Source organism: Petromyzon marinus, chromosome 1 (genome assembly GCF_048934315.1).
Source record: "Petromyzon marinus isolate PM22_M1 ecotype Great Lakes invasive population chromosome 1, UKy_Petmar_22M1.pri1.0, whole genome shotgun sequence".
NCBI lineage: Eukaryota > Metazoa > Chordata > Hyperoartia > Petromyzontiformes > Petromyzontidae > Petromyzon > Petromyzon marinus.
In genome coordinates, this window is record NC_133667.1 from 1,197,501 (window position 1) to 1,223,965 (window position 26,465).

A 26,465-nucleotide genomic window follows, 5' to 3' on the forward strand; every position below is an offset into this window, starting at 1 on the left:
GTAGCGGTAGCTAGTGTGGCTGTGTGTAGCGGTAGCTAGTGTAGCTGTGTGTAGTGGTAGCTAGTGTAGCTGTGTGTAGTGGTAGCTAGTGTGGCTGTGTGTAGCGGTAACTAGTGTGGCTGTGTGTAGCGGTAGCTAGTGTGGCTGTGTGTAGCGGTAGCTCTCGTGGCTGTGTGTAACGGTAGCTAGTGTTGTGTGTAGTGGCTGGTCACGTGGCTGTGTGTAGCGGTAGCTAGTGTGGCTGTGTGTAGCGGTAGCTAGTGTGGCTGTGTGTAGTGGTAGCTAGCGTGGCTGTGTGCAGCTGTTGCTAGCGTGGCTGTGTGTAGCGGTAGCTAGTGTGGCTGTGTGTAACAATAGCTAGTGTGGCTGTGTGTAGCGGTAGCTAATGTGGCTGTGTGTAGCGGTAGCTAGTGTGGCTGTGTGTAGCGGTAGCTAGCATGGCTGTGTGTAGCGGTAGCTAGTGTGGCTGTGTGTAGCTGTTGTACGTGTGGCTGTGTGTACCGGTAGCTAGCGTGGCTGTGTGTAGCGGTAGCTAGCGTGGCTGTGTGTAGCGGTAGCTAATGTGGTTGTGTGTAACGGTAGCTAGTGTGGCTGTGTGTAGCGGTAGCTAGCATGGCTGTGTGTAGCGGTAGCTCGTGTGGCTGTGTGTAGCGGTAGCTAGTGTGGCTGTGTGTAGCGGTAGCTAGTGTGGCTGTGTGTAGCGGTAGCTAGTGTGGCTGTGTGTAGTGGCTGGTCACGTGGCTGTGTGTAGCGGTAGCTAGTGTGGCTGTGTGTAGCTGTTGCTCTCATGGCTGTGTGTAGCGGTAGCTAGCGTGGCTGTGTGTAGCGGTAGCTAGTGTGGCTGTGTGTAGCGGTAGCTAGTGTGGCTGTGTCTAGCGGTAGCTAGTGTGGCTGTGTGTAGCGGTAGCTAGCGTGGCTGTGTGTAGCGGTAGCTAGTGTGGCTCTGTGTGTAGCGGTAGCTAGTGTGGCTGTGTGTAGCGGTAGCTAGTGTGGCTGTGTGTAGCGGTAGCTAGTGTGGCTGTGTGTAACGGTAGCTAGCGTGGCTGTGTGTAGCGGTAGCTAGTGTGGCTGTGTGTAGTGGCTGGTCACGTGGCTGTGTGTAGCGGTAGTTAGTGTGGCTGTGTGTAGCGGTAGCTAGTGTGGCTGTGTGTAGTGGTAGCTAGCGTGGCTGTGTGCAGCTGTTGCTAGCGTGGCTGTGTGTAGCGGTAGCTAGTGTGGCTGTGTGTAACGGTAGCTAGTGTGGCTGTGTGTAGCGGTAGCTAATGTGGCTGTGTGTAGCGGTAGCTAGTGTGGCTGTGTGTAGCGGTAGCTAGCATGGCTGTGTGTAGCGGTAGCTAGTGTGGCTGTGTGTAGCTGTTGTACGTGTGGCTGTGTGTAGCGGTAGCTAGCGTGGCTGTGTGTAGCGGTAGCTAGCGTGGCTGTGTGTAGCGGTAGCTAATGTGGCTGTTTGTAGCGGTAGCTAGCATGGCTGTGTGTAGCGGTAGCTCGTGTGGCTGTGTGTAGCGGTAGCTAGTGTGGCTGTGTGTAGCGGTAGCTAGCATGGCTGTGTGTAGCGGTAGCTCGTGTGGCTGTGTGTAGCGGTAGCTAGTGTGGCTGTGTGTAGCGGTAGCTAGTGTGGCTGTGTGTAGCGGTAGCTAGTGTGGCTGTGTGTAGTGGCTGGTCACGTGGCTGTGTGTAGCGGTAGCTAGTGTGGCTGTGTGTAGCTGTTGCTCTCATGGCTGTGTGTAGCGGTAGCTAGCGTGGCTGTGTGTAGCGGTAGCTAGTGTGGCTGTGTGTAGCGGTAGCTAGTGTGGCTGTGTGTAGCGGTAGCTAGTGTGGCTGTGTGTAGCGGTAGCTAGCGTGGCTGTGTGTAGCGGTAGCTAGTGTGGCTCTGTGTGTAGCGGTAGCTAGTGTGGCTGTGTGTAGCGGTAGCTAGTGTGGCTGTGTGTAGCGGTAGCTAGTGTGGCTGTGTGTAGTGGCTGGTCACGTGGCTGTGTGTAGCGGTAGCTAGTGTGGCTGTGTGTAGCGGTAGCTAGTGTGGCTGTGTGTAGCGGTAGCTAGTGTGGCTGTGTGTAGTGGCTGGTCACGTGGCTGTGTGTAGCGGTAGCTAGTGTGGCTGTGTGTAGCGGTAGCTAGTGTGGCTGTGTGTAGCTGTTGCTCGCGTGGCTGTGTCTAGCGGTAGCTAGCGTGGCTGTGTGTAGCGGTAGCTAGTGTGGCTCTGTGTGTAGCGGCTGCTAGTGTGGCTGTGTGTAGCGGGAGCTAGTGTGGCTGTGTGTAGTGGCTGCTCGTGTGGCTGTGTGTAGCGGTAGCTAGTGTGGCTGTGTGTAGCGGTAGCTAGTGTGGCTGTGTGTAGCTGTTGCTCGCGTGGCTGTGTCTAGCGGTAGCTAGCGTGGCTGTGTGTAGCGGTAGCTAGTGTGGCTCTGTGTGTAGCGGCTGCTAGTGTGGCTGTGTGTAGCGGGAGCTAGTGTGGCTGTGTGTAGTGGCTGCTCGTGTGGCTGTGTGTAGCGGTAGCTAGCGTGGCTGTGTGTAGTGGTAGCTAGTGTGGCTGTGTGTAGCGGTAGCTAGTGTGGCTGTGTGTAGCGGTAGCTAGTGTGGCTGTGTGTAACGGTAGCTAGTGTGGCTGTGTGTAGCGGTAGCTAGTGTGGCTGTGTGTAGCGGTAGCTAGTGTGGCTGTGTGTAGCGGTAGCTAGTGTGGCTGTGTGTAGCGGTAGCTAGTGTGGCTGTGTGTAGCGGGAGCTAGTGTGGCTGTGTGTAGCGGTAGCTAGTGTGGCTCTGTGTGTAGCGGCTGCTAGTGTGGCTGTGTGTAGCGGGAGCTAGTGTGGCTGTGTGTAGTGGCTGCTCGTGTGGCTGTGTGTAGCGGTAGCTAGCGTGGCTGTGTGTAGCTGTAGCTCTCGTGGCTGTGTGTAGCTGTAGCTCTCGTGGCTGTGTGTAGCGGTAGCTCGTGTGGCTGTGTGTAGTGGCTGGTCACGTGGCTGTGTGTAGCGGTAGCTAGTGTGGCTGTCTGTAGCGGTAGCTAGTGTGGCTGTGTGTAGCGGTAGCTAGTGTGGCTGTGTGTAGCGGTAGCTCTCGTGGCTGTGTGTAGCAGTAGCTAGCGTGGCTGTGTGTAGCGGTAGCTAGCGTGGCTGTGTGTAGCGGTAGCTCGCGTGGCTGTGTGTAGCGGTAGCTAGTGTGGCTGTGTGTAGCGGTAGCTAGTGTGGCTGTGTGTAGCGGTAGCTAGTGTGGCTGTGTGTAGCGGTAGCTCGCGTGGCTATGTGTAGCGGTAGCTAGTGTGGCTGTGTGTAGCGGTAGCTAGTGTGGCTGTGTGTAGCGGTAGCTAGTGTGGCTGTGTGTAGCGGTAGCTAGTGTGGCTGTGTGTAGCGGTAGCTAGTGTGGCTGTGTGTAGCGGTAGCTAGTGTGGCTGTGTGTAGCGGTAGCTCGCGTGGCTGTGTGTAGCGGTAGCTAGTGTGGCTGTGTGTAGCGGTAGCTAGTGTGGCTGTGTGTAGCGGTAGCTAGTGTGGCTGTGTGTAGCAGTAGCTAGTGTGGCTGTGTGTAGCGGTAGCTAGCGTGGCTGTGTGTAGCGGTAGCTAGTGTGGCTGTGTGTAGCGGTAGCTAGTGTGGCTGTGTGTAGCGGTAGCTAGTGTGGCTGTGTGTAGCGGTAGCTAGTGTGGCTGTGTGTAGCGGTAGCTCTCGTAGCTGTGTGTAGCGGTAGCTAGCGTGGCTGTGTGTAGCTGTAGCTAGCGTGGCTGTGTGTAGCGGTAGCTAGCGTGGCTGTGTGTAGCGGTAGCTAGTGTGGCTGTGTGTAGCGGTAGCTAGTGTGGCTGTATGTAGTGGTAGCTCTCGTGGATGTGTGTAGCGGTAGCTAGTGTGGCTGTGTGTAGCGGTAGCTAGTGTGGCTGTGTGTAGCGGTAGCTAGTGTGGCTGTGTGTAGCGGTAGCTAGCGTGGCTGTGTGTAGCGGTAGCTCTCATGGCTGTGTGTAGCGGTAGCTCGTGTGGCTGTGTGTAGCGGTAGGTAGTGTGGCTGTGTGTAGCGGTAGCTAGTGTGGCTGTGTGTAGCGGTAGCTAGTATGGCTGTGTGTAGCGGTAGCTCTCATGGCTGTGTGTAGCGGTAGCTCGTGTGGCTGTGTGTAGCGGTAGGTAGTGTGGCTGTGTGTAGCGGTAGCTAGCGTGGCTGTGTGTAGAGGTAGCTAGCGTGGCTGTATGTAGCGGTAGCTAGCGTGGCTGTGTGTAACGGTAGCTAGTGTGGCTGTGTGTAGCGGTAGCTAGCGTGGCTGTGTGTAGCGGTAGCTAGTGTGGCTGTGTGTAGCGGTAGCTAGTGTGGCAGTGTGTAGCGGTAGCTCTCGTGGCTGTGTGTAGCGGTAGCTAGCGTGGCTGTGTGTAGCGGTAGCTCTCATGGCTGTGTGTAGCGGTAGCTCGTGTGGCTGTGTGTAGCGGTAGGTAGTGTGGCTGTGTGTAGCGGTAGCTAGTGTGGCTGTGTGTAGCGGTAGCTAGTATGGCTGTGTGTAGCGGTAGCTAGCGTGGCTGTGTGTAGAGGTAGCTAGCGTGGCTGTATGTAGCGGTAGCTAGCGTGGCTGTGTGTAACGGTAGCTAGTGTGGCTGTGTGTAGCGGTAGCTAGCGTGGCTGTGTGTAGCGGTAGCTAGTGTGGCTGTGTGTAGCGGTAGCTAGTGTGGCAGTGTGTAGCGGTAGCTCTCGTGGCTGTGTGTAGCGGTAGCTAGCGTGGCTGTGTGTAGCGGTAGCTAGTGTGGCTGTGTGTAGCGGTAGCTAGTGTGGCTGTGTGTAGCGGTAGCTAGTGTGGCTGTGTGTAGCGGTAGCTCTCGTGGCTGTGTGTAGCGGTAGCTCTCATGGCTGTGTGTAGCGGTAGCTCTCGTAGCTGTGTGTAGCGGTAGCTAGTGTGGCTGTGTGTAGCGGTAGCTAGTGTGGCTGTGTGTAGCGGTAGCTAGTGTGGCTGTGTGTAGCGGTAGCTAGTGTGGCTGTGTGTAGCGGTAGCTCTCGTGGCTGTGTGTAACGGTAGCTAGTGTGGCTGTGTGTAGTGGCTGGTCACGTGGCTGTGTGTAGCGGTAGCTAGTGTGGCTGTGTGTAGCGGTAGCTAGTGTGGCTGTGTGTAGCGGTAGCTAGTGTGGCTGTGTGTAGTGGTAGCTAGCGTGGCTGTGTGCAGCTGTTGCTAGCGTGGCTGTGTGTAGCGGTAGCTAGTGTGGCTGTGTGTAACGGTAGCTAGTGTGGCTGTGTGTAGCGGTAGCTAATGTGGCTGTGTGTAGCGGTAGCTAATGTGGCTGTGTGTAGCGGTAGCTAGCATGGCTGTGTGTAGCGGTAGCTAGTGTGGCTGTGTGTAGCTGTTGTACGTGTGGCTGTGTGTACCGGTAGCTAGCGTGGCTGTGTGTAGCGGTAGCTAGCGTGGCTGTGTGTAGCGGTAGCTAATGTGGTTGTGTGTAACGGTAGCTAGTGTGGCTGTGTGTAGCGGTAGCTAGCATGGCTGTGTGTAGCGGTAGCTCGTGTGGCTGTGTGTAGCGGTAGCTAGTGTGGCTGTGTGTAGCGGTAGCTAGTGTGGCTGTGTGTAGCGGTAGCTAGTGTGGCTGTGTGTAGTGGCTGGTCACGTGGCTGTGTGTAGCGGTAGCTAGTGTGGCTGTGTGTAGCTGTTGCTCTCATGGCTGTGTGTAGCGGTAGCTAGCGTGGCTGTGTGTAGCGGTAGCTAGTGTGGCTGTGTGTAGCGGTAGCTAGTGTGGCTGTGTCTAGCGGTAGCTAGTGTGGCTGTGTGTAGCGGTAGCTAGCGTGGCTGTGTGTAGCGGTAGCTAGTGTGGCTCTGTGTGTAGCGGTAGCTAGTGTGGCTGTGTGTAGCGGTAGCTAGTGTGGCTGTGTGTAGCGGTAGATAGTGTGGCTGTGTGTAACGGTAGCTAGCGTGGCTGTGTGTAGCGGTAGCTAGTGTGGCTGTGTGTAGTGGCTGGTCACGTGGCTGTGTGTAGCGGTAGCTAGTGTGGCTGTGTGTAGCGGTAGCTAGTGTGGCTGTGTGTAGTGGTAGCTAGCGTGGCTGTGTGCAGCTGTTGCTAGCGTGGCTGTGTGTAGCGGTAGCTAGTGTGGCTGTGTGTTACGGTAGCTAGTGTGGCTGTGTGTAGCGGTAGCTAATGTGGCTGTGTGTAGCGGTAGCTAGTGTGGCTGTGTGTAGCGGTAGCTAGCATGGCTGTGTGTAGCGGTAGCTAGTGTGGCTGTGTGTAGCTGTTGTACGTGTGGCTGTGTGTAGCGGTAGCTAGCGTGGCTGTGTGTAGCGGTAGCTAGCGTGGCTGTGTGTAGCGGTAGCTAATGTGGCTGTTTGTAGCGGTAGCTAGCATGGCTGTGTGTAGCGGTAGCTCGTGTGGCTGTGTGTAGCGGTAGCTAGTGTGGCTGTGTGTAGCGGTAGCTAGCATGGCTGTGTGTAGCGGTAGCTCGTGTGGCTGTGTGTAGCGGTAGCTAGTGTGGCTGTGTGTAGCGGTAGCTAGTGTGGCTGTGTGTAGCGGTAGCTAGTGTGGCTGTGTGTAGTGGCTGGTCACGTGGCTGTGTGTAGCGGTAGCTAGTGTGGCTGTGTGTAGCTGTTGCTCTCATGGCTGTGTGTAGCGGTAGCTAGCGTGGCTGTGTGTAGCGGTAGCTAGTGTGGCTGTGTGTAGCGGTAGCTAGTGTGGCTGTGTGTAGCGGTAGCTAGTGTGGCTGTGTGTAGCGGTAGCTAGCGTGGCTGTGTGTAGCGGTAGCTAGTGTGGCTCTGTGTGTAGCGGTAGCTAGTGTGGCTGTGTGTAGCGGTAGCTAGTGTGGCTGTGTGTAGCGGTAGCTAGTGTGGCTGTGTGTAACGGTAGCTAGCGTGGCTGTGTGTAGCGGTAGCTAGTGTGGCTGTGTGTAGTGGCTGGTCACGTGGCTGTGTGTAGCGGTAGCTAGTGTGGCTGTGTGTAGCGGTAGCTAGTGTGGCTGTGTGTAGTGGTAGCTAGCGTGGCTGTGTGCAGCTGTTGCTAACGTGGCTGTGTGTAGCGGTAGCTAGTGTGGCTGTGTGTAACGGTAGCTAGTGTGGCTGTGTGTAGCGGTAGCTAATGTGGCTGTGTGTAGCGGTAGCTAGTGTGGCTGTGTGTAGCGGTAGCTAGCATGGCTGTGTGTAGCGGTAGCTAGTGTGGCTGTGTGTAGCTGTTGTACGTGTGGCTGTGTGTAGCGGTAGCTAGCGTGGCTGTGTGTAGCGGTAGCTAGCGTGGCTGTGTGTAGCGGTAGCTAATGTGGCTGTTTGTAGCGGTAGCTAGCATGGCTGTGTGTAGCGGTAGCTCGTGTGGCTGTGTGTAGCGGTAGCTAGTGTGGCTGTGTGTAGCGGTAGCTAGTGTGGCTGTGTGTAGTGGCTGGTCACGTGGCTGTGTGTAGCGGTAGCTAGCGTGGCTGTGTGTAGCGGTAGCTCACGTGGCTGTGTGTAGCGGTAGCTAGTGTGGCTGTGTGTAGCGGTAGCTAGCGTGGCTGTGTGTAGCTGTAGCTAGCGTGGCTGTGTGTAGCGGTAGCTAGCGTGGCTGTGTGTAGCGGTAGCTAGTGTGGCTGTGTGTAGCGGTAGCTAGTGTGGCTGTGTGTAGCGGTAGCTAGTGTGGCTGTGTGTAGCGGTAGCTAGTATGGCTGTGTGTAGCGGTAGCTAGTGTGGCTGTGTGTAGCGGTAGCTAGCGTGGCTGTGTGTAGTGATAGCTAGTGTGGCTGTGTGTAGCGGTAGCTAGTGTGGCTGTGTGTAGTGGTAGCTAGCGTGGCTGTGTGTAGCGGTAGCTAGTGTGGCTGTGTGTAGCTGTAGTTAGCGTGGCTGTGTGTAGCGGTAGCTAGCGTGGCTCTGTGTCTAGCGGTAGCTAGTGTGGCTGTGTGTAGTGGTAGCTAGCGTGGCTATGTGTAGTGATAGCTAGTGTGGCTGTGTGTAGCGGTAGCTAGTGTGGCTGTGTGTAGCGGTAGCTAGTGTGGCTGTGTGTAGTGGTAGCTAGCGTGGCTGTGTGTAGCTGTAGCTAGCGTGGCTGTGTGTAGCGGTAGCTAGCGTGGCTCTGTGTCTAGCGGTAGCTAGTGTGGCTGTGTGTAGTGGTAGCTAGCGTGGCTGTGTGTAGTGGTAGCTAGCGTGGCTGTGTGTAGCGGTAGCTAGTGTGGCTGTGTGTAGCTGTAGCTAGTGTGGCTGTGTGTAGCGGTAGCTAGCGTGGCTGTGTGTAGCGGTAGCTAACGTGGCTGTGTGTAGCGGTAGCTAGTGTGGCTGTGTGTAGCTGTTGCTCGCGTGGCTGTGTGTAGCTGTTGCTCACGTGGCTGTGTGTAGCGGTAGCTAGTGTGGCTGTCTAGCGGTAGCTAGCGTGGTTGTGTGTAGCGGTAGCTAGTGTGGCTGTGTGTAGCGGTAGCTAGTGTGGCTGTGTGTAGCGGCTGCTAGTGTGGCTGTGTGTAGTGGCTGCTCGTGTGGCTGTGTGTAGCTGTAGCTCTCGTGGCTGTGTGTAGCGGTAGCTAGTGTGGCTGTGTGTAGCGGTAGCTAGCGTGGCTGTGTGTAGCGGTAGCTAGTGTGGCTGTGTGTAGCGGTAGCTAGCGTGGCTGTGTGTAGCGGTAGCTAGTGTGGCTGTGTGTAGCTGTTGCTCGCGTGGCTGTGTGTAGCGGTAGCTCGTGTGGCTGTGTGTAGTGGCTGGTCACGTGGCTGTGTGTAGCGGTAGCTAGTGTGGCTGTGTGTAGCGGTAGCTAGTGTGGCTGTGTGTAGCGGTAGCTAGTGTGGCTGTGTGTAGCGGTAGCTCTCATGGCTGTGTGTAGCGGTAGCTCTCGTGGTTGTGTGTAGCGGTAGCTAGCGTGGCTGTGTGTAGCGGTAGCTCTCATGGCTGTGTGTAGCGGTAGCTCTCATGGCTGTGTGTAGCGGTAGCTAGTGTGGCTGTGTGTAGCGGTAGCTAGCGTGGCTGTGTGTAGCGGTAGCTAGTGTGGCTGTGTGTAGCGGCAGCTAGTGTGGCTGTGTGTAGCGGTAGCTAGTGTGGCTGTGTGTAGCGGTAGCTAGTGTGGCTGTGTGTAGCGGTAGCTCTCGTGGCTGTGTGTGGCGGTAGCTCTCGTGGCTGTGTGTAGCGGTAGCTAGCGTGGCTGTGTGTAGCGGTAGCTCTCGTGGCTGTGTGTAGCGGTAGCTGTGTGTAGCGGTAGCTAGTGTGGCTGTGTGTAGCTGTTGCTCACGTGGCTGTGTGTAGCGGTAGCTCGTGTGGCTGTGTGTAGTGGCTGGTCACGTGGCTGTGTGTAGCGGTAGCTAGTGTGGCTGTGTGTAGCGGTAGCTAGTGTGGCTGTGTGTAGCGGTAGCTAGTGTGGCTGTGTGTAGCGGTAGCTCTCATGGCTGTGTGTAGCGGTAGCTCTCGTGGTTGTGTGTAGCGGTAGCTAGCGTGGCTGTGTGTAGCGGTAGCTCTCATGGCTGTGTGTAGCGGTAGCTCTCATGGCTGTGTGTAGCGGTAGCTAGTGTGGCTGTGTGTAGCGGTAGCTAGCGTGGCTGTGTGTAGCGGTAGCTAGTGTGGCTGTGTGTAGCGGTAGCTAGTGTGGCTGTGTGTAGCGGTAGCTAGTGTGGCTGTGTGTAGCGGTAGCTAGTGTGGCTGTGTGTAGCGGTAGCTCTCGTGGCTGTGTGTGGCGGTAGCTCTCGTGGCTGTGTGTAGCGGTAGCTAGCGTGGCTGTGTGTAGCGGTAGCTCTCGTGGCTGTGTGTAGCGGTAGCTCGCACGCACCGTGAGGAGGTACTCGACGGCGCGGTCAGGGTTGTTGAAGCTGGAGCGGAGCGCAGCCACGACGCGCTCACGCTCGTAGCCCATGAGCACCATCTCCTGCACCATGTTCTCGTAGGCCTGGCCCGTCACTGCAGCAAGCCGCACACAGCACCCACGCGCTTCTCACGCCTCGCTCGCCTCCCATCACAATCACCTCCCATCACAATCACCTCCCATCAGAATCACAATCACCTCCCATCACAATCATCTCCCATCAGAATCACAATCACCTCCCATCTCAAACATCTCCCACCTCAAACATCTCCCATCACAATCACCTCCCATCTCAAACATCTCCCATCTGAAACATCTCCCATCAGAATCACAATCACCTCCCATCTCAAACATCTCCCATCAGAATCACAATCACCTCCCATCACAATCACCTCCCATCTCAAACATCTCTCATCAGAATCACCAATCATCTCCCATCTCAAACATCTCCCATCTCAAACATCTCCCATCAGAATCACAATCACCTCCCATCTCAAACATTTCCCATCACAATCACCTCCCATCTGAAACGTCTCCCATCAGAATCACCAATCATCTCCCATCTCAAACACCTCCCATCTGAAACGTCTCCCACCGGAATCACCAATCATCCCCCATGGTCGTCATCCGGGGTCGTGTCGCCTGCCTGGGTAGAGGGTCCAGGCCCGGTTCAGACTAATCGCCACCGTGGTGGCGTTGTCCGTGAGCGGGAATCGAACTCGGGCCATGGGGGTTCGTAGCGCCGGCGAGAGACCTGCTCCCCCACTGCGCTACCACAACACTAGGCGCACGAGCGTGCTCGCAACCACCCGGAAAATGACGAAGGGGTGGTGTGCCTCCATTCAATCTAACAACAACCACAGCAACAAAAACCCCCCAAAAACCCGAACTAAGCTTACAACACAACGCAATTGCAGGCTGGCTGTGAAAGGGTTAGAATTGGCGCGACGGCGATGCTAGCCATGGCGGCGGCGGCGACGGTGACACCGGGCCGGTACCCAGCGTGGAGGAGGCGGCATCGACGAGGCTGCCGCCGGCGCCGCTCGTGCTGCTGGCAGGGGTGGGCCCCGTGGCCGCCGCCGCCGTCGCCGCCGTCGCCGCCGTCGCCGCCGCCGCCGCCGCCGCCGGGCTGGGAGGGGCGTGGAGGGGGCACGAGGGAGAGGGGGGCCCACCGTCACACGCCGTCACCCGTGGGGAAGGCCAACACAACAACTCGGCAGCACCATGCACAGATGGCGAGGGCAACTGATGCGCACGCGATACGTACGACGGCATACACGCGGCACCATACACACAGCATGATACACGCGGCACGATACACGCAATATGATACACACAGCACCATACACACAGCACCATACACACAGCACCATACACACAGCACCATACACACAGCACCATACACACAGCACCATACACACAGCACCATACACACAGCACCATACACACAGCACCATACACACAGCACCATACACACAGCACCATACACACAGCACCATACACACAGCACCATACACACAGCACCATACACACAGCACCATACACACAGCACCATACACACAGCACCATACACACAGCACCATACACACAGCACGATACACACAGCACCATACACACAGCACCATACACACAGCACCATACACACAGCACCATACACACAGCATGATACACACAGCACCATACACACAGCACCATACACACAGCACCATACACACAGCATCATACACACAGCATCAACGCAAAGTGGAAAAGCGCCCCTCCGCTACGGCGAGCGTGTGTCTCACGCCCGCGTTGTTGGCGGCGGCTCGGCTCAAGACTTGGCTCCGGCTCGGGCGAGCCGGCTCAAAGTCGCGCGTAACCCGAGTCGGCTCGGAGCCACGGGGATCCCAGGCGGGCTCAGGCCTCCCGAGCCTCGGCCTGGGCCACGGCCGGGCCGCTCGCAATGCGTGCGTCTCTGGAAGCAACCGAGCGGCTTTCCCCCCCCCCCCCCCCCCCCCCCGAGCCGAGACGGAGCGCTGAGAGGCCGAGCCAGGAGCCGTGACTGAGCACACCGGGGCCTCGGTTGCTCGTCTGTGGTTTTGTTGTCTTCATCTTTTACGAAACAAGTAAAAGATCAAGTCCAGGAATCGACAAGTTGCGAAGAGCCGTGCCAACGCAAACCGGCGGCGGGCGGCCGGGCGGGCGAGCGGCGGTACCTGGGGGCGGCTCGTGCGGCTGGCGCGGCGCCGGCGACCGCGGAGGGCCGGCTAGCGGGCGGCGCGGCCGCCACGGGGGCCGGCGCCGCTGGCTCCTGCGTGGCGGCGGCTGCGGCGGTGGCGGCGGCGGCGCTACTGCTGGTGCTGCCGGTGCTGGCGCTGCTGGTGGTGCTGGTGCCGCTGCTGGTGCTGGCACCGCTGGCCTGAGCTCCCGCCGCTCCCTTGCCCTGGCAACGGCGACAGCGCGGGTCAGCGGCGCCAGCCGTGCCGCCGGGCGCTGGTGGCGCACGCGGCCCGTATCGCGAATCAGAATCTTCACTTACAGTGGAGGAATCCGGTGAGCTATGAAGCTCTTTTTAACAGATGTCCAGTAGGGGCACTGGGTCGGAACGTTGCAACAAAACAAAAGCACGATAGCAATGCAAGAAGGAAAGGTGGGAAAATAACTTTACAAAAAATAATTACACTTTTTTTATCTTACCAGGTAAGGCCCCCTGAGGAGCAATACAGCTCTTTATCAGAAGCGATCTGGCCACAAATGAGAGCTCAACCAAGTGGCTTATCATTCAAGTAGCAGCCAAACAGTCCAAACGCGTGCTGTTCATTCTAGAAAAATCCACGCAACCACGGGGAGAGAGAGACGCAGACTCCAAATATACAGTAGCAGCAGCAGGCGTCGTCAGGGTCGGGATGGAGCCCACGACCTCCTGCATACCAGGCGAGGTAGTCAACATCTCCTAGCCACTGTGGTGTTAGGGTCGGGATGGAACCCACGACCTCCTGCATACCAGGCGAGGTAGTCAACATCTCCTAGCCACCCTGGTGTTAGGGTCGGGATGGAACCCACGACCTCCTGCATACCAGGCGAGGTAGTTAACATCACCTAGCCACCGTGATGTTAGGGTCGGGATGGAACCCACGACCTCCTGCATACCAGGCAAGGTAGTCAACATCTCCTAGCCACCCTGGTGTTAGGGTCGGGATAGAACCCACGACCTCCTGCATACCAGGCAAGGTAGTCAACATCTCCTAGCCACCCTGGTGTTAGGATCGGGATGGAACCCACAACCTCCTGCATACCAGGCGAGGTAGTCAACATCTCCTAGCCGCTACGGCACCCCCATTTCCCGATGCACGTGGGTCACGATTTTCACCACGTGATTAATTATTATTATAATAATTGTCCCTCCACGGCAGCAGCGCTTCATCATGCGTCACCCCCCGAACAAGCGATGCAACTCCAACCGCCCCCCCCCCTCTTCACCACCATGACGACCACGAAGTTCTTGTCGTCGATCTTGTACTCCCTGAGCGTCGACTCGTCGTTCAGGATCTTGCCTGCGGGAACAGCGGGGGGGGGGGAGGGGGAGGCAACGCTCATCTCCAGCAAACCGTCCGGCTTTGTGCCGTCAAGAAGGGCCGTTTGCCGCGAAACGTCGGGCCAACGTATTATTTTCTCGGCACTTGCTGGCTACGCACGGTGCGAAAGAAGTTCGGCACATGCGCACACGTAGGCGAATGTGGTACGACCGTTGGAACCTCCCTTGCCAAGTAGCAAAACATGATCATTGGTTTTTTTATTAACCTCGTTATTTGGCGACAAAACTGATGCCTGTTTTTGTTCTGGTCCAACACCAACGTGAGACTAGGCCCGCAGGAAAGCTGTCTCTCGCGTGGGGACCAATCAATTTGCGAGGACAATAATCAGTTTAACACGTAGGCTTTCACGACCAATATTATTCATAATAAAGGTTTTTGGGTTAGATCGCGTTTATTTATAAATGTGTCGTAACCCTCCACCACCCGACACGGCCAATCAGCAAAAAAAGTGTCACGTTGACAAAAGACAAATAATTCACTACTTTAGCCCACCGGTGTGTAACTTCAATACATTATCAGAGTTGTGTCTTTTTTGGTTTGCATTCCGACCGCAGGTGTTGTGGGTCAATACAAACGCGACTCCTTGTCAAAAAAAAAGGTGTCAGTTTTGTTGCCAGATAAAAGGGCAAAAAAGAACAATGATCAAGAAGGTGTAGGAGTTAAACTAAAAACTATATATTTTTTATTTTGCCAGGCAAAGCCCGCTGAGCTACGTAGTCCTCTTTCAGAAGTTGACCAGCCCACAACTGGTGGCTCAACGAAGTTGGCTTGCCACGTGGAAATGTTTAGAAACCGCCAAATGCTCTAAACGCGTGGTGACGTTGGTTCTAAATACGGAGGGGGAAACCGGAGGACCCGGATGAAAAACTGACGAGGAGAGAGAGAGAGACACCGCAAACTCAAAATACACGGCAGGCGTCAGGCTCGGGATTGAACAGTTCCCAATGTCTTACGAAATTTGAAACGCGATGCGGGCACACAGCGGCCTACCCCTTTGCGCGTGACGTCACGGGACCTTCAAACGTCCGCCGTGAAGCAGGCGGCGCGTGGCGTTTTCACGGTGAAAGCGGCCGCGCCGCCGTAGTAACAAGGGCGGCCAATCGGATCGGAACCCCGCAAACCTCCGCCACACGGGCGCTTCCCCGAGGGGCCGCGTGCCCGCGAGCCGTGTCCACGGGGGGCGACTGCAATGAGTCGGCTTCAAGAACAATGCTGGACACCGTTGGGTCCATTTACATGAAGAGCTGCAGCGAGTGAAAATGCCTTCGTGCCGAAAAGACCGAGCCCACGTCCCACGCCACGCGGTGCTTTTTGGCTCCTTCATTTCCATCGCCAAGAACTCCTGGGGCTGGCCATCCGGGCTTACCCCGCGTTCTGCCCGTTCCTCGCTGAAAGCTCACCTCCTCTCCCCCAGCGCCCATCCTCCTCCTCCTCTTCCCCACTCCGCGCCACTGCCGCACAAGCTACGTCACCGAGCGCACCGAGTGCAAGCACCCTAAACGTATGCAAATAAGATTGTGTGTGTGCGTGTGTGCGTGTGTGTGCGTGTGTGCGTGTGCGCGTGTGCGTGTGTGCGTGTGTGCGTGTGTGTGCGCGTGTGTGTGTGTGTGTGTGCGTGCTGAACTTCATTCACACCATACATAGCCCAACCGTGCTAATCGGAGGATTGTGGCCAACTCAAGTCCGTCTTGGAGAGGTCCTGCTGTGTGCACGTGTGTCGCGTACGAGGTGGTTACCCACACACACACGTGGCGGTTACCCACACACACACACACACACGGTGGTTACCCACACACACACACGGTGGTTACCCACACACACGGCGGTTACCCACACACACACAGGGTGGTTACCCACACACACACAGGGTGGTTACCCACACACACACAGGGTGGTTACCCACACACACACAGGGTGGTTACCCACACACACACAGGGTGGTTACCCACACACACACAGGGTGGTTACCCACACACACAAGGCGGTTACCCACACACACGAGGCGGTTACCCACACACACACGAGGCGGTTACCCACACACACACAGGGCGGTTACCCACACACACACACAGGGTGGTTACCCACACACACACAGGGCGGTTACCCACACACACACACAACGGTTACCCACACACACGGGAGTTACCTGCGTAAATTAACTTGAGACCCGAGGCCGGGAAGGCGTCTGCTCCTTTCTCTGCCTCGATCTTCTCCTTGAAGCCCTTCACCTGCGGCGGACGAGAGGAGCCCCCAAAGACAAAGGTCCCCCGTGTAGCGTCAAGTGACCGTTGGGGCAAGCCCTGTCAGCGAGCAGCACCAATGAAGGCCGGCACCGCGGCACACGAGGGGGCGGGTGTCCAGCACCACGCCCCGGCCGCCTTTGTCTCCCCAGTGGCGATGTTTACGACACACCGCACCAGGTGACTCATTTGAGGCCGAGTCGACCTAGGGGAAGAGGCCCGGTGGCCGGTTCGGATAATCGCCGCCGGCATTGGCCGCGAACGGGTCGCCGGGTTCGTAGCGCTGCACTACCGCCACTAGCGACAGCAACCGCCATTCGCCACTAAGCGGCGGCGACGTCACCACGGCGCTTGTGCCAGGCCACGTGCGCGTTGAGGCCGACCCAACCCCCGCGCACACAGACAACACCACCCCTGCCCCCCGCCCCCGCCGCCCCGCCCGACGCCCGCGGAATCGATCCGTAGCACAGTCCTCGCTCGGTCTCCGCCGACGCCAAGAACGGCTGCCGCCCCACCGGTCCGCACGCGTCACCGGGCTCCGAGCCGACGACCATCGACGCCAACGTCACGTGCAGCTACATTCACGCTCGTACGAGCCCTACTACTAGCCGGCTTCGCCCGGGACTTGGATTCTTGTCTCGTATTAATAGACGGCCTACACGGAGGGTTGGGGAGGGAGGGTGCGTGACGTCAGCAAGGCACACTGCGTGACGCTGCCGCGTGCGGGTGTGACATCACAGATGTGACGTCACCGCTCACTTGCCGTGCAAAATATATCCGTTATTGCGCACCCCTCCCCCCCCGCTCCCCAAAATACAAAAGTCTATTTTTTTGACTTTTGCCATGGTGTACAGTCTGGAAGCTACCCACATGGCAAATTCCAAGTTTGTTGCATGTCGGGAAGTACACTAAACATCTCGAACAGACACACACACATTCACAAATTCCCCTTTAATATACTTACGCAGCTGCATACCCTCGTCAGTTTGCATATTCGCACCACAGCAACCACTCACTGATTGGCCGATAACACCTCAACGTAGCAAGGGCCACAGAGCTTAGGAGGCGATTGCTGGTGCCGGCCCACCGCCCTGCCGCCGCCTTCCCCGCATGTCTGCGGTTCCTCGTGCCGTCAGACTCCGTCTCTTGACGCCGAGTGAATACCGAGCGGCGTCGCTGTGCAAGTTAAAATTACCGTTCCAATCACCCCCCCCAATCCGTTTCGCGTTTCCGTCATCTAATCGTCATTGTGCAGTGTGCGTTGAACTTCTTCTGCGCCGTACGTAACCGACCGTGCTCAGTCTAAAATGTAATCTGCGCAAGCCACCTTGAGCTGCAGGGAATTTATGACTTTACGTTTGTGCAACATTTGAGATTCCTCACGTCACGGCAGTTGTTTTTGCGCCGATTTCTATTCGGGTCACACGCATTTATTTTATTCGTTTCGCTTTCGGCAATTTGGGGGACCCAGGTCACACTCTTGCAAATGAAAACCTTCCATCCTTGACCTCTCCAGTATGCGCCTGGTCAAAACGCAGTCAACTTGAAACACGCATGCAGTACGCCAGACGTTTCAGGCCACCGCCCTTCGGCCGAGCCGAGAGAGGGCAGCCCGGAGACCTCGCCGAGGTGGCCGGCTTTGAAGAGCTCGCGCGACGTGGTGCGGTGGGTCCAAGGCAACGACGAGTTTTGTCTAACTGCGCGCTTGACGAATTTGTTGGCAGGAAAAACGGTGAAGTGAACGAAAAGCATGCCCATGTGGCTGTTACTCAACGTGTAGCGGGCGAGATCGGGCTTCCGGCCAACGCATAAATCAGGCCCAGTATCTCAAAACTCCGTTATCGCTCCTCCCAAGGGTTGTCTCCTCGCAGCGCCCACCATGCCCCACCGCGTGGGAAGCTCTTAACCCTTGAGCCCAGGGGGTTGTGACTGGTACCACACCTTGGGGGGGGGGGGTGGGAGGGAGGGAAACGCTACGTGTGTCCACCACGGGGGCCAGTGTCCACCTACTATTCATTTCACAATGCGCAGATGTTTCATGCCACACGGCTGAGCCCCGTTCAATGGCCGTTGACCCGTTTAAAGCTGCAACGGCTGCACTGCTATCGCACAGATCTGTGATCTCGAGGTTAGGCGCTCCTAAGAAAACATCGGTAGCAGTCGTCACCCTCAGGGGTACCGATGAGACACTTTGTGGCAAGTGGCTCGAGGGCTATTTGAGGATGTGAATCGCGTGAATGGTGATGATGGATTCTCGTTCGGTTCCTCACACCTGCCCAGGCCACTCGCCCGTGGGAGTGGCCACAACTTGCCCTTTGACCCTGGCTTAAAGGACACGAGCTGGTTAATAACTCCAGCCAAAAAAATGTATCGCAAACCCGTCCACAAACACCAACCCAGCCACAGCGACAAATTTAACCACAACCCGAGCCGAAACACAGCGACAAACACAACTCTAACCATAGCCCTAAATACAACCCAAAGCCAACTCAATCAAACAAATCAATCAAACAAATCAATCAAACAAATCAATCAACCAACTGGCCAACCTCACCCCCCCCACTACAGTTTCAGTCCAACCTCAAGCTCAGCCCCAAACACAGACAGAAACATAATCCCCAATCCACATCCATCCCAAACCCAAACAACATCCTCACGGCAACATCACGTCCCATCATCCACGGTGGCAACCTTCACTCAAAACCACAACCCTGGCCCCAAGACCAACGCAGCCACAACCACAACCCCAAACACAACGTAGCCACAACCACAACCCTGACCCCAAACACAACGCTGCCACAACCCCAAACACAACGTGGCCACAACCACAACCCTGACCCCAAACACAACGTAGCCACAACCACAACCCTGACCCCAAACACAACGCGGCCACAACCACAACCCTGACCCCAAACACAACGCAACCACAACCCCAAACACAACGCAACCACAACCCCAAACACAACGCGGCCACAACCCTGGCCCCAAACACAACTCAGGCAAAACCACAACCCAAGCACTTACCCCAGCTCCAACTTCATTTGCAACTCCAGCCTCAACGCCGAATCCCAAACCCCAACCTCTACCCCAACGTCGGCCACAGCACCACAGCACCACAACACTCGGTCCCAACTCCACCCCTAACCCCCCAACACAACCCAGGCCCCAACCGAAGCCCTTCCACGGCCAGCGAGCAGAGGGACGTGTGTCCTCCGTTGAGACGCGGGACAAGCAGAGACAGCGAGACTCCCAACATTACTTCCACGAAATATTGTCGGGCGCCCGCTGATGTCGACGCAGAGCGACAAGCTGCAACGTCACATTCGGGTGGGTCAAGCCAGACAAACCGCGTCAGGATTAGCGGAGTGGTGTATCTAGTGCCGGATTATCTTCGTAGTAGAAGTAGCTTCATGTGTAGTTGTAGCTACTACATCTAGTAGTAGCTCCTACTACACTAGCTACTATGTAGTAGTAGCTAATATGTAGTAGTAGCTACTACTACTACATAGTAGCTACTACTACATAGTAGCTACTATGTAGTAGTAGCTACGGGCCCCGCACTTTCAAGAGCCCCCCCTCCGCGCTAAATGCTTTCAAGCTATCAATTCCGGTTCAATGATTCTGCACCAGCTCTATTACTATAGTACTATACCGCCTTCAACTTTTACGAACGACCGTGTGTTTAAGGTTAGCGATTTGTCGCATTATCTGGCTCTATAGCAAATGAAAAAATACAATTACTTTACTATACAAGTAAAAAAATGGATGTGTTTTAATATTCACGTGTTTTTTTTTTATCTAGGGGCCCCTTGATACCATAATGCTACAGGCCCCGCACTCGCTTCATCCGGTACGGAGTGTCTCATCATCGTCATCATCATCGTCATCGTCGTCGTCGTGATGTCTCCTTAGTATCAGCGGATCGGGGCATTGTGTCGTTCTGCTGCGCTCTGTTCTGGGTGACCACCGTCTGCACCGCCGCCACGGCTGGAGACTTTGACTCGCATCCTGACGATGGACGCCTGTGGTTGAGCCCGAAACGTCGTCATTTATTTTACTTTCTGCCCTACGTGACGACTCCACCGAAAGAACACGAAGAGTGCGGATTCCAGATTCGAAGCTTTCGTGACTGCAAGGATCCATACTCTTTGGTTCTATTCGGTAAAGTCACGTAGGTAAAAAATTAAAACAACAAAAATCACGACGTTTCAGCCACAACACAAGCGGCCCGTTGGTTGGTCCCTTCACCTGATGGACAGGTTGGTCCCTTCACCTGATGAAGGCCGCTTGTGTTGTGGCCGAAACGTCGTGATTTTTGTTGTTGTAATGTTTTACCTACGTAACTTTACCGAATAGAAGCAAAGAGTATGGTGTGGATCCCACCGGTCACGAAAGCTTCCAATCAAGACCGGGGACTTGTTTTAATTTCTCCGTTTGTGCATCATCAGCCAGCACCCGCGTCTGCTTTGCGCAGTGCGCGATGCGGCCAAGGGTGGAAGATCAAACCCCAGGGATCGTCAGCGGATAAGTCGAGACGATCTGAACTTCCTACCGCTCCGTCTTACACACCGCAGGACCGGGTCGTACAGCGGACGGCCACCAGCCACTCCGTTCAACAACAACGACAATAACAACAGCATTCACCCCCGCTCTCTCCGTCGCAAAACACACGGAAATTAAATAAATACATAAGCTTCGTACTCACAAAATGTCATTTTAAAAATTAAACACGCGCTCTGGGTAATAAATAGTATAAACAGCCGGACTGAAACAGAATGTAAACACCACTTGGCAAAGACAAAATTAAATATGAAAACTCCGTGGCACGTGCCGTATAGACCCAACGTAGAATTTGACAAACAACAACAATAATAATACCTAACACCCAAGAGGCAACTCTTGAATAAGCCCGAGGACAAACAGAACCGAATGCGAGACTCATTTGAAACAGACACGAGCATCTTGCACGTACGTCACGACATGCCCAATGCCTGATGCTCAGCGACAGCTGCCACTGGGGGTGCCCCTGGGCTAGAACACACAACACCACAGTGGCGAATGATACTAAAAGTAAACTGAACTTTATATTTTACCAGGTAAGTGCCACTGAGCTACGGCGTCTCTTTTTTTTGCAGAAGCGATGCTGGCCATCACGAGCGATAGCTCCAACCAAGTGGGCTCATCACGTGGACATTTACATCGGACAAATTCTCGCAAACGCCTGGTTGATGTTGATTCTCAATGTGGGGAGATGAGAAGCAGACTCCAAAATATATACAGCAGCAGCAGGCATCGTCAGGGTTGGGGATAGAACCCACGACCTCCTGTAGACCAGGCGAGGTAGTTAACATCTAGCCACCGTGATGATGATGAGAGACCCTGACTCCTATAAAGCAGCAGTAATCGTCAGGATGGGGATGGAACCCACGACCTCCTGTAGACCAAGCGAGGTAGTTAACATCTCATAGCCACCGTGATGAGGATGATGAGAGACCCTGACTCATACAGCAGCAGGCATTGTCAGGGTAGGGGATGGAACCCACGACCTCCTGTAGACCAGGCGAGGTAGTTAACATCTCCTAGCCACCGTGATGATGATGAGAGACCCTGACTCATACAGCAGCAGGCATTGTCAGGGTTGGGGATGGAACCCACGACCTCTTGTAGACCAGACGAGGTAGTTAACATCTCATAGCCACCGTGATGATGATACCCTGACTCCTATACAGCAGCAGTAATCGTCAGGGTGGGGATGGAACCCACGACCTCCTGTATACCAGGCGAGGTAGTTAACATCTCATAGCCACTGTGATGATGATGAGAGACCCTGACTCCTATACAGCAGCAGCAGTAATCGTCAGGGTGGGGATGGAACCCACGACCTCCTGTATACCAGGCGAGGTAGTTAACATCTCCTAGCCACCGTGATGATGAGAGACCCTGACTCCTATACAACAGCAGTAATCGTCAGGGTGGGGATGGAACCCACGACCTCCTGTATACCAGGCGAGGTAGTTAACATCTCATAGCCACCGTGATGATGATGAGAGACCCTGACTCATACAGCAGCAGGCATTGTCAGGGTAGGGGATGGAACCCACGACCTCCTGTAGACCTGGCGAGGTAGTTAACATCTCATAGCCACCGTGATGATGATGAGAGACCCTGACTCCTATAAAGCAGCAGTAATCGTCAGGATGGGGATGGAACCCACGACCTCCTGTAGACCAAGCGAGGTAGTTAACATCTCATAGCCACCGTGATGAGGATGATGAGAGACCCTGACTCATACAGCAGCAGGCATTGTCAGGATGGGGATGGAACCCACGACCTCCTGTAGAACAGGCGAGGTAGTTAACATCTCATAGCCACCGTGATGATGATGAGAGACCCTGACTCATACAGCAGCAGGCATTGTCAGGGTAGGGGATGGAACCCACGACCTCCTGTAGACCAGGCGAGGTAGTTAACATCTCATAGCCACCACGGCGCCCTTACGATGTTTGTGCACCAGCATCAGTGAGTGTGTGGTGAGTGTGTGGTGAGTGTGTGGTGAGTGTGTGGTGTGTGTGTGGTGAGTGTGTGGTGAGTGTGTGGTGAGTGGTAAGTGTGTGGTGAGTGTGTGGTGAGTGTGTGGTGAGTGTGTGTGTGTGGTGAGTGTATGGTGAGTGTATGGTGAGTGTATGGTGAGTGTGTGGTGTGTGGTGAGTGTGTGGTGAGTGCGTGGTGAGTGCGTGGTGAGTGTGTGGTGAGTGTATGGTGAGTGTGTGGTGAGTGTGTGGTGAGTGTGTGTGTGTGTGTGGTGAGTGTGTGGTGAGTGTATGGTGAGTGTATGGTGAGTGTGTGGTGTGTGGTGAGTGTGTGGTGAGTGCGTGGTGAGTGTGTGGTGAGTGTGTGGTGAGTGTATGTGTGTGTGTGGTGAGTGTGTGGTGAGTGTGTGGTGTGTGGTGAGTGTGTGGTAGGTGTGTGGTGAGTGCGTGGTGAGTGCGTGGTGAGTAGTGGTGAGTGTGTGGTGAGTGTGTGGTGAGTGTAGAGTGGTGAGTCTAGCGAGTGGTTGGTGAGTGGTGGTTCATGATTGGTGAGTGGTGGTGAGTAGTGGTGAGTCTAGCGAGTAGTTGGTGAGTGGTGGTGAGTGTAGAGTGGTGAGTCTAGCGAGTGGTTGGTGAGTGGTGGTTCATGATTGGTGAGTGGTGGTGAGTAGTGGTGAGTCTAGCGAGTTGTTGGTGAGTGGTGGTTGATGATTGGTGGTGAGTGTGTAACCTGGGGGTGGTGAGTGTGTAACGTGGTGGTGGTGTGTAACCTGGTGGTGGCGAGTGTGTAACGTGGTGGTGGTGTGTAACGTGGTGGTGGAGAGTGTATCACGTGGTGGTGGTGAGTGTGTAACGTGGTGATGATGAGTGTGTAACGTGGTGGCGGTGTGTCACGTGGTGGTGAGTGTGTAACGTGGTGGTGTGTCACGCGGTGGTGGTGAGTGTGTAACCTGGTGGTGGTGAGTGTGTAACCTGGTGGTGAGTGTGTAACGTGGTGTGTAACGTGGTGTGTCACGTGGTGAGTGTGTAACGTGGTGGTGGTGAGTGTGTAACGTGGTGAGTGTGTAACCTGGTGGTGGTGAGTGTGTAACCTGGTGGTGGTGAGTGTGTAACCTGATGGTGGTGTGTAACCTGATGGTGGTGTGTAACGTGGTGAGTGTGTAACCTGGTGGTGTGTAACGGGGTGGTGAGTGTGTAACGTGGTGGTGAGTGTGTAACGTGGTGGTGAGTGTGTAACGTGGTGGTGGTGAGTGTGTAACGTGGTGGTGGTGAGTGTGTAACGTGGTGGTGGTGAGTGTGTAACGTGGTGGTGAGTGTGTAACGTGGTGGTGGTGTGTAACGTGGTGAGTGTGTAACGTGGTGGTGATTCACGTGGTGGTGTGTAACGTGGTGGTGAGTGTGTAACGTGGTGGTGAGTGTGTAACGTGGTCGTGAGTGTGTCACGTGGTGGTGGTGTGTAACGTGGTGGTGGTGAGTGTGTAACCTGGTGGTGGTGTGTAACGTGGTGAGTGTATAACGTGGTGGTGAGTGTGTAACGTGGTGAGTGTGAAACGTGGTGGTGAGTGTGTAACGTGGTGGTGGTGAGTGTGTAACGTGGTGGTGAGTGTGTAACGTAGTGGTGAGTGTGTAACGTGGTGGTGAGTGTGTAACGTGGTGGTGAGTGTGTAACGGGGTGGTGAGTGTGTAACCTGGTGGTGGTGAGTGTGTAACTTGGTGGTGGTGAGTGTGTAACGTGGTGAGTGTGTAACCTGGTGGTGGTGAGTGTGTAACGTGGTGGTGGTGAGTGTGTAACGTGGTGGTGGTGAGTGTGTAACGTGGTGAGTGTGTAACCTGGTGGTGGTGAGTGTGTAACCTGATAATTGTTTTTTTACCCTTTAATCTGGCAACAAAACTGAGACCTTTTTAACAAGGAGTCATGTTTACATTGACCACAATACCTGCGGTCGGAACGCAAACAACAAAACAACAACAACTCTGATAATGTATGTGGCACTGTCCTTGAAATTGATTGGTCCACACCCGAGACAGCTTTCTTTAGAGCCTCGTCTCACATGGTGTTGGACCAGAAGACGCCAAAAGGCGCACAACTCAAAGACAATGCACCATCAGAGTATGAGAGCTCGGGGTTAAGCATTTACACCATTGGAAACCTCATTTGCCAGTAACAAAATATGATAAATTTGTTACTGTAAAAAAGGTGTCAGTTTTATTGCCAGATAAAAGGGTAAAAAAACAATTATCATATTTTGTTACTGGCAAATGAGGTTTCCAATGGTGAGTGTGTAACCTGGTGGTGGTGAGTGTGTAACCTGGTGGTGGGTGTGTAACGTGGTGAGTGTGTAACGTGGTGAGTGTGTCACGTGGTGAGTGTGTAACCTGGTGGTGGGTGTGTAACGTGGTGAGTGTGTAACGTGGTCAGTGTGTAACGTGGTGGTGAGTGTGTAACGTGGTGAGTGTGTAACATGGTGAGTGTGTCACGTGGTGAGTGTGTAACGTGGTGGTCAGTGTGTAACGTGGTGTCACGTGGTGAGTGTGTAACGTGGTGGTGAGTGTGTCACGTGGTGAGTGTGTAACGTGGTGAGTGTGTAACGTGGTGTGTAACGTGGTGTGTAACCTGGTGGTGGTGAGTGTGTAACCTGGTGGTGAGTGTGTAACCTGGTGGTGGTGTGTCACGTAGTGGTGGTGAGTGTCACGTGGTGGTGGTGAGTGTGTCACGTGGTGGTGGTGTGCAACGTGGTGTGTAACCTTGTGGTGGTGAGTGTGTAACGTGGTCATGGTGAGTGTGTAACGTGGTGGTGGTGAGTGTGACGTGGTGGTGGTGAGTGTGTCACGTGGTGGTGAGTGTGTCACGTGGTGGTGAGTGTGTAACCTGGTGAGTGGTGAGTGTGTAACCTGGTGGTGGTGAGTGTGTAACCTGGTGGTGGTGAGTGTGTAACCTGGTGGTGGTGAGTGCGTCACGTGGTGGTGTGTAACCTGGTGGTGGTGAGTGTGTAACCTGGTGGTGGTGAGTGTGTCACGTGGTGGTGGTGGTGAGTGTGTCACGTGGTGGTGAGTGTGTAACCTGGTGGTGGTGAGTGTGTCACATGGTGGTGAGTGTGTAACCTGGTGGTGGTGAGTGTGTCACATGGTGGTGAGTGTGTAACCTGGTGGTGGTGAGTGTGTAACCTGGTGAGTGGTGAGTGTGTAACCTGGTGGTGGTGAGTGTGTCACGTGGTGGTGAGCGTGTCACGTGGTGGTGGTGGTGAGTGTGAAACTTGCTCGCAGGCCTCACCGTCTCATCGGGGTCGACGTCCACTCTGAATGTCTGCTGCTGCAGCGTCTTGAGCGTGATCAGCATGGCGAGGGCCGTGCGGGTGGCGACGATGAGGTGACGATAGAGGAGGGTGAGGAGGAGGTGGTGAGGGTGAGGAGGAGGTGGTGAGGAGGAGGCCTCTGGCGGGTGCCAAGCGGAGACTCCTGACTCACGGTGCCGCGCATGCGCACTCGGGGGTGGGGGGGGGAGGCGTTAACTTCGCGTCCCGGCGCTCCATGTCAGGTTAGAGGGATTTTTTCCCTCCGGATTGAAATCGAAATTAAATTGGTAAAATATGCCGTGGTTCTTTCGGTAAAGTCACGTAGATAGAAAGAATGATGATGAAAATAAAGTTGTTAAATGTATCACGACGTTTCGATCGCAACACACGCGGTCGAAACGTCGTGATATTTTCCATTACTTTATTTTTGTTATAATTTTTTTTCTATCTACGTGACTTTACGGAAAGAACCACAGAATATGAATTCCGGCAGTCACCAAAGTTTGAAGTCAAAATTAAAAATGTATCAAATTTTATCCCAATATTAATAAATATTTATACGAATATAAAATGTAAATAAGTATTTGTCTGGATATTTATATAAATATTTATTGAATGCGTACGCGCATAAACAGGAAATATTTATATAAATAAGCATCTGGTTTTTTATATAAATATTTATCTGAAGGATTATTTACATAAATTGAAATGGTTGTTTATACATATAAATATTTATCGGAATGATCATTTATATAAATATTTATCCGAATGTTTTTTTTCATACCAATATTTAATCTGAATACTTATTTATAACTGGAGGAGAAATCCGATGAGCTATAAAGCTCTTGTTTTCACAAGAGCTTTATAGCTCATCGGTAAGAACGTTACAAACAACAAACAGCAGTGCAAAATACAATAAGGTCATCAAATGACCCAGACCCAGACACATACACCAACTAAACCACAAAACTGTGAACCCTTTACAAGTGCCATACCTTGTTACAGACCAATTCAAATCTTGTTGGTCACCCCGTACCCCTTATAAATCTCAACGTTCATCCTACAAAGTCCCATCACAAACAAATAGACACTCACCACTAGTACACTCACCACTAGTACACTCACAAGCACTACACTCACCACTAGTACACTCACCACTAGTACACTCA

At 54.6% G+C, this 26,465-nt stretch overlaps 1 protein-coding gene across 1 annotated transcript in view; it reads right to left on the reverse strand.

Moving 5' to 3' along the window:
• The window catches only part of LOC116942097 (UV excision repair protein RAD23 homolog B-like), a 40,719-nt gene extending 15,220 nt beyond the window's left edge, over positions 1–25,499 (reverse strand). Inside the window, exons 1-6 of the mRNA XM_032953682.2 lie at positions 25,275–25,499; positions 15,380–15,461; positions 13,118–13,191; positions 11,854–12,080; positions 10,657–10,787; positions 9,626–9,753 (exon numbers count right to left, since the gene is read on the reverse strand). Coding sequence (XP_032809573.2) covers positions 9,626–9,753; positions 10,657–10,787; positions 11,854–12,080; positions 13,118–13,191; positions 15,380–15,461; positions 25,275–25,340 — 708 coding nt within the window. The 5' untranslated portion in view covers positions 25,341–25,499. The remainder of the gene's footprint in view (positions 1–9,625; positions 9,754–10,656; positions 10,788–11,853; positions 12,081–13,117; positions 13,192–15,379; positions 15,462–25,274) is intronic.
• Between the last annotated feature and the right edge of the window lie 966 nt (positions 25,500–26,465).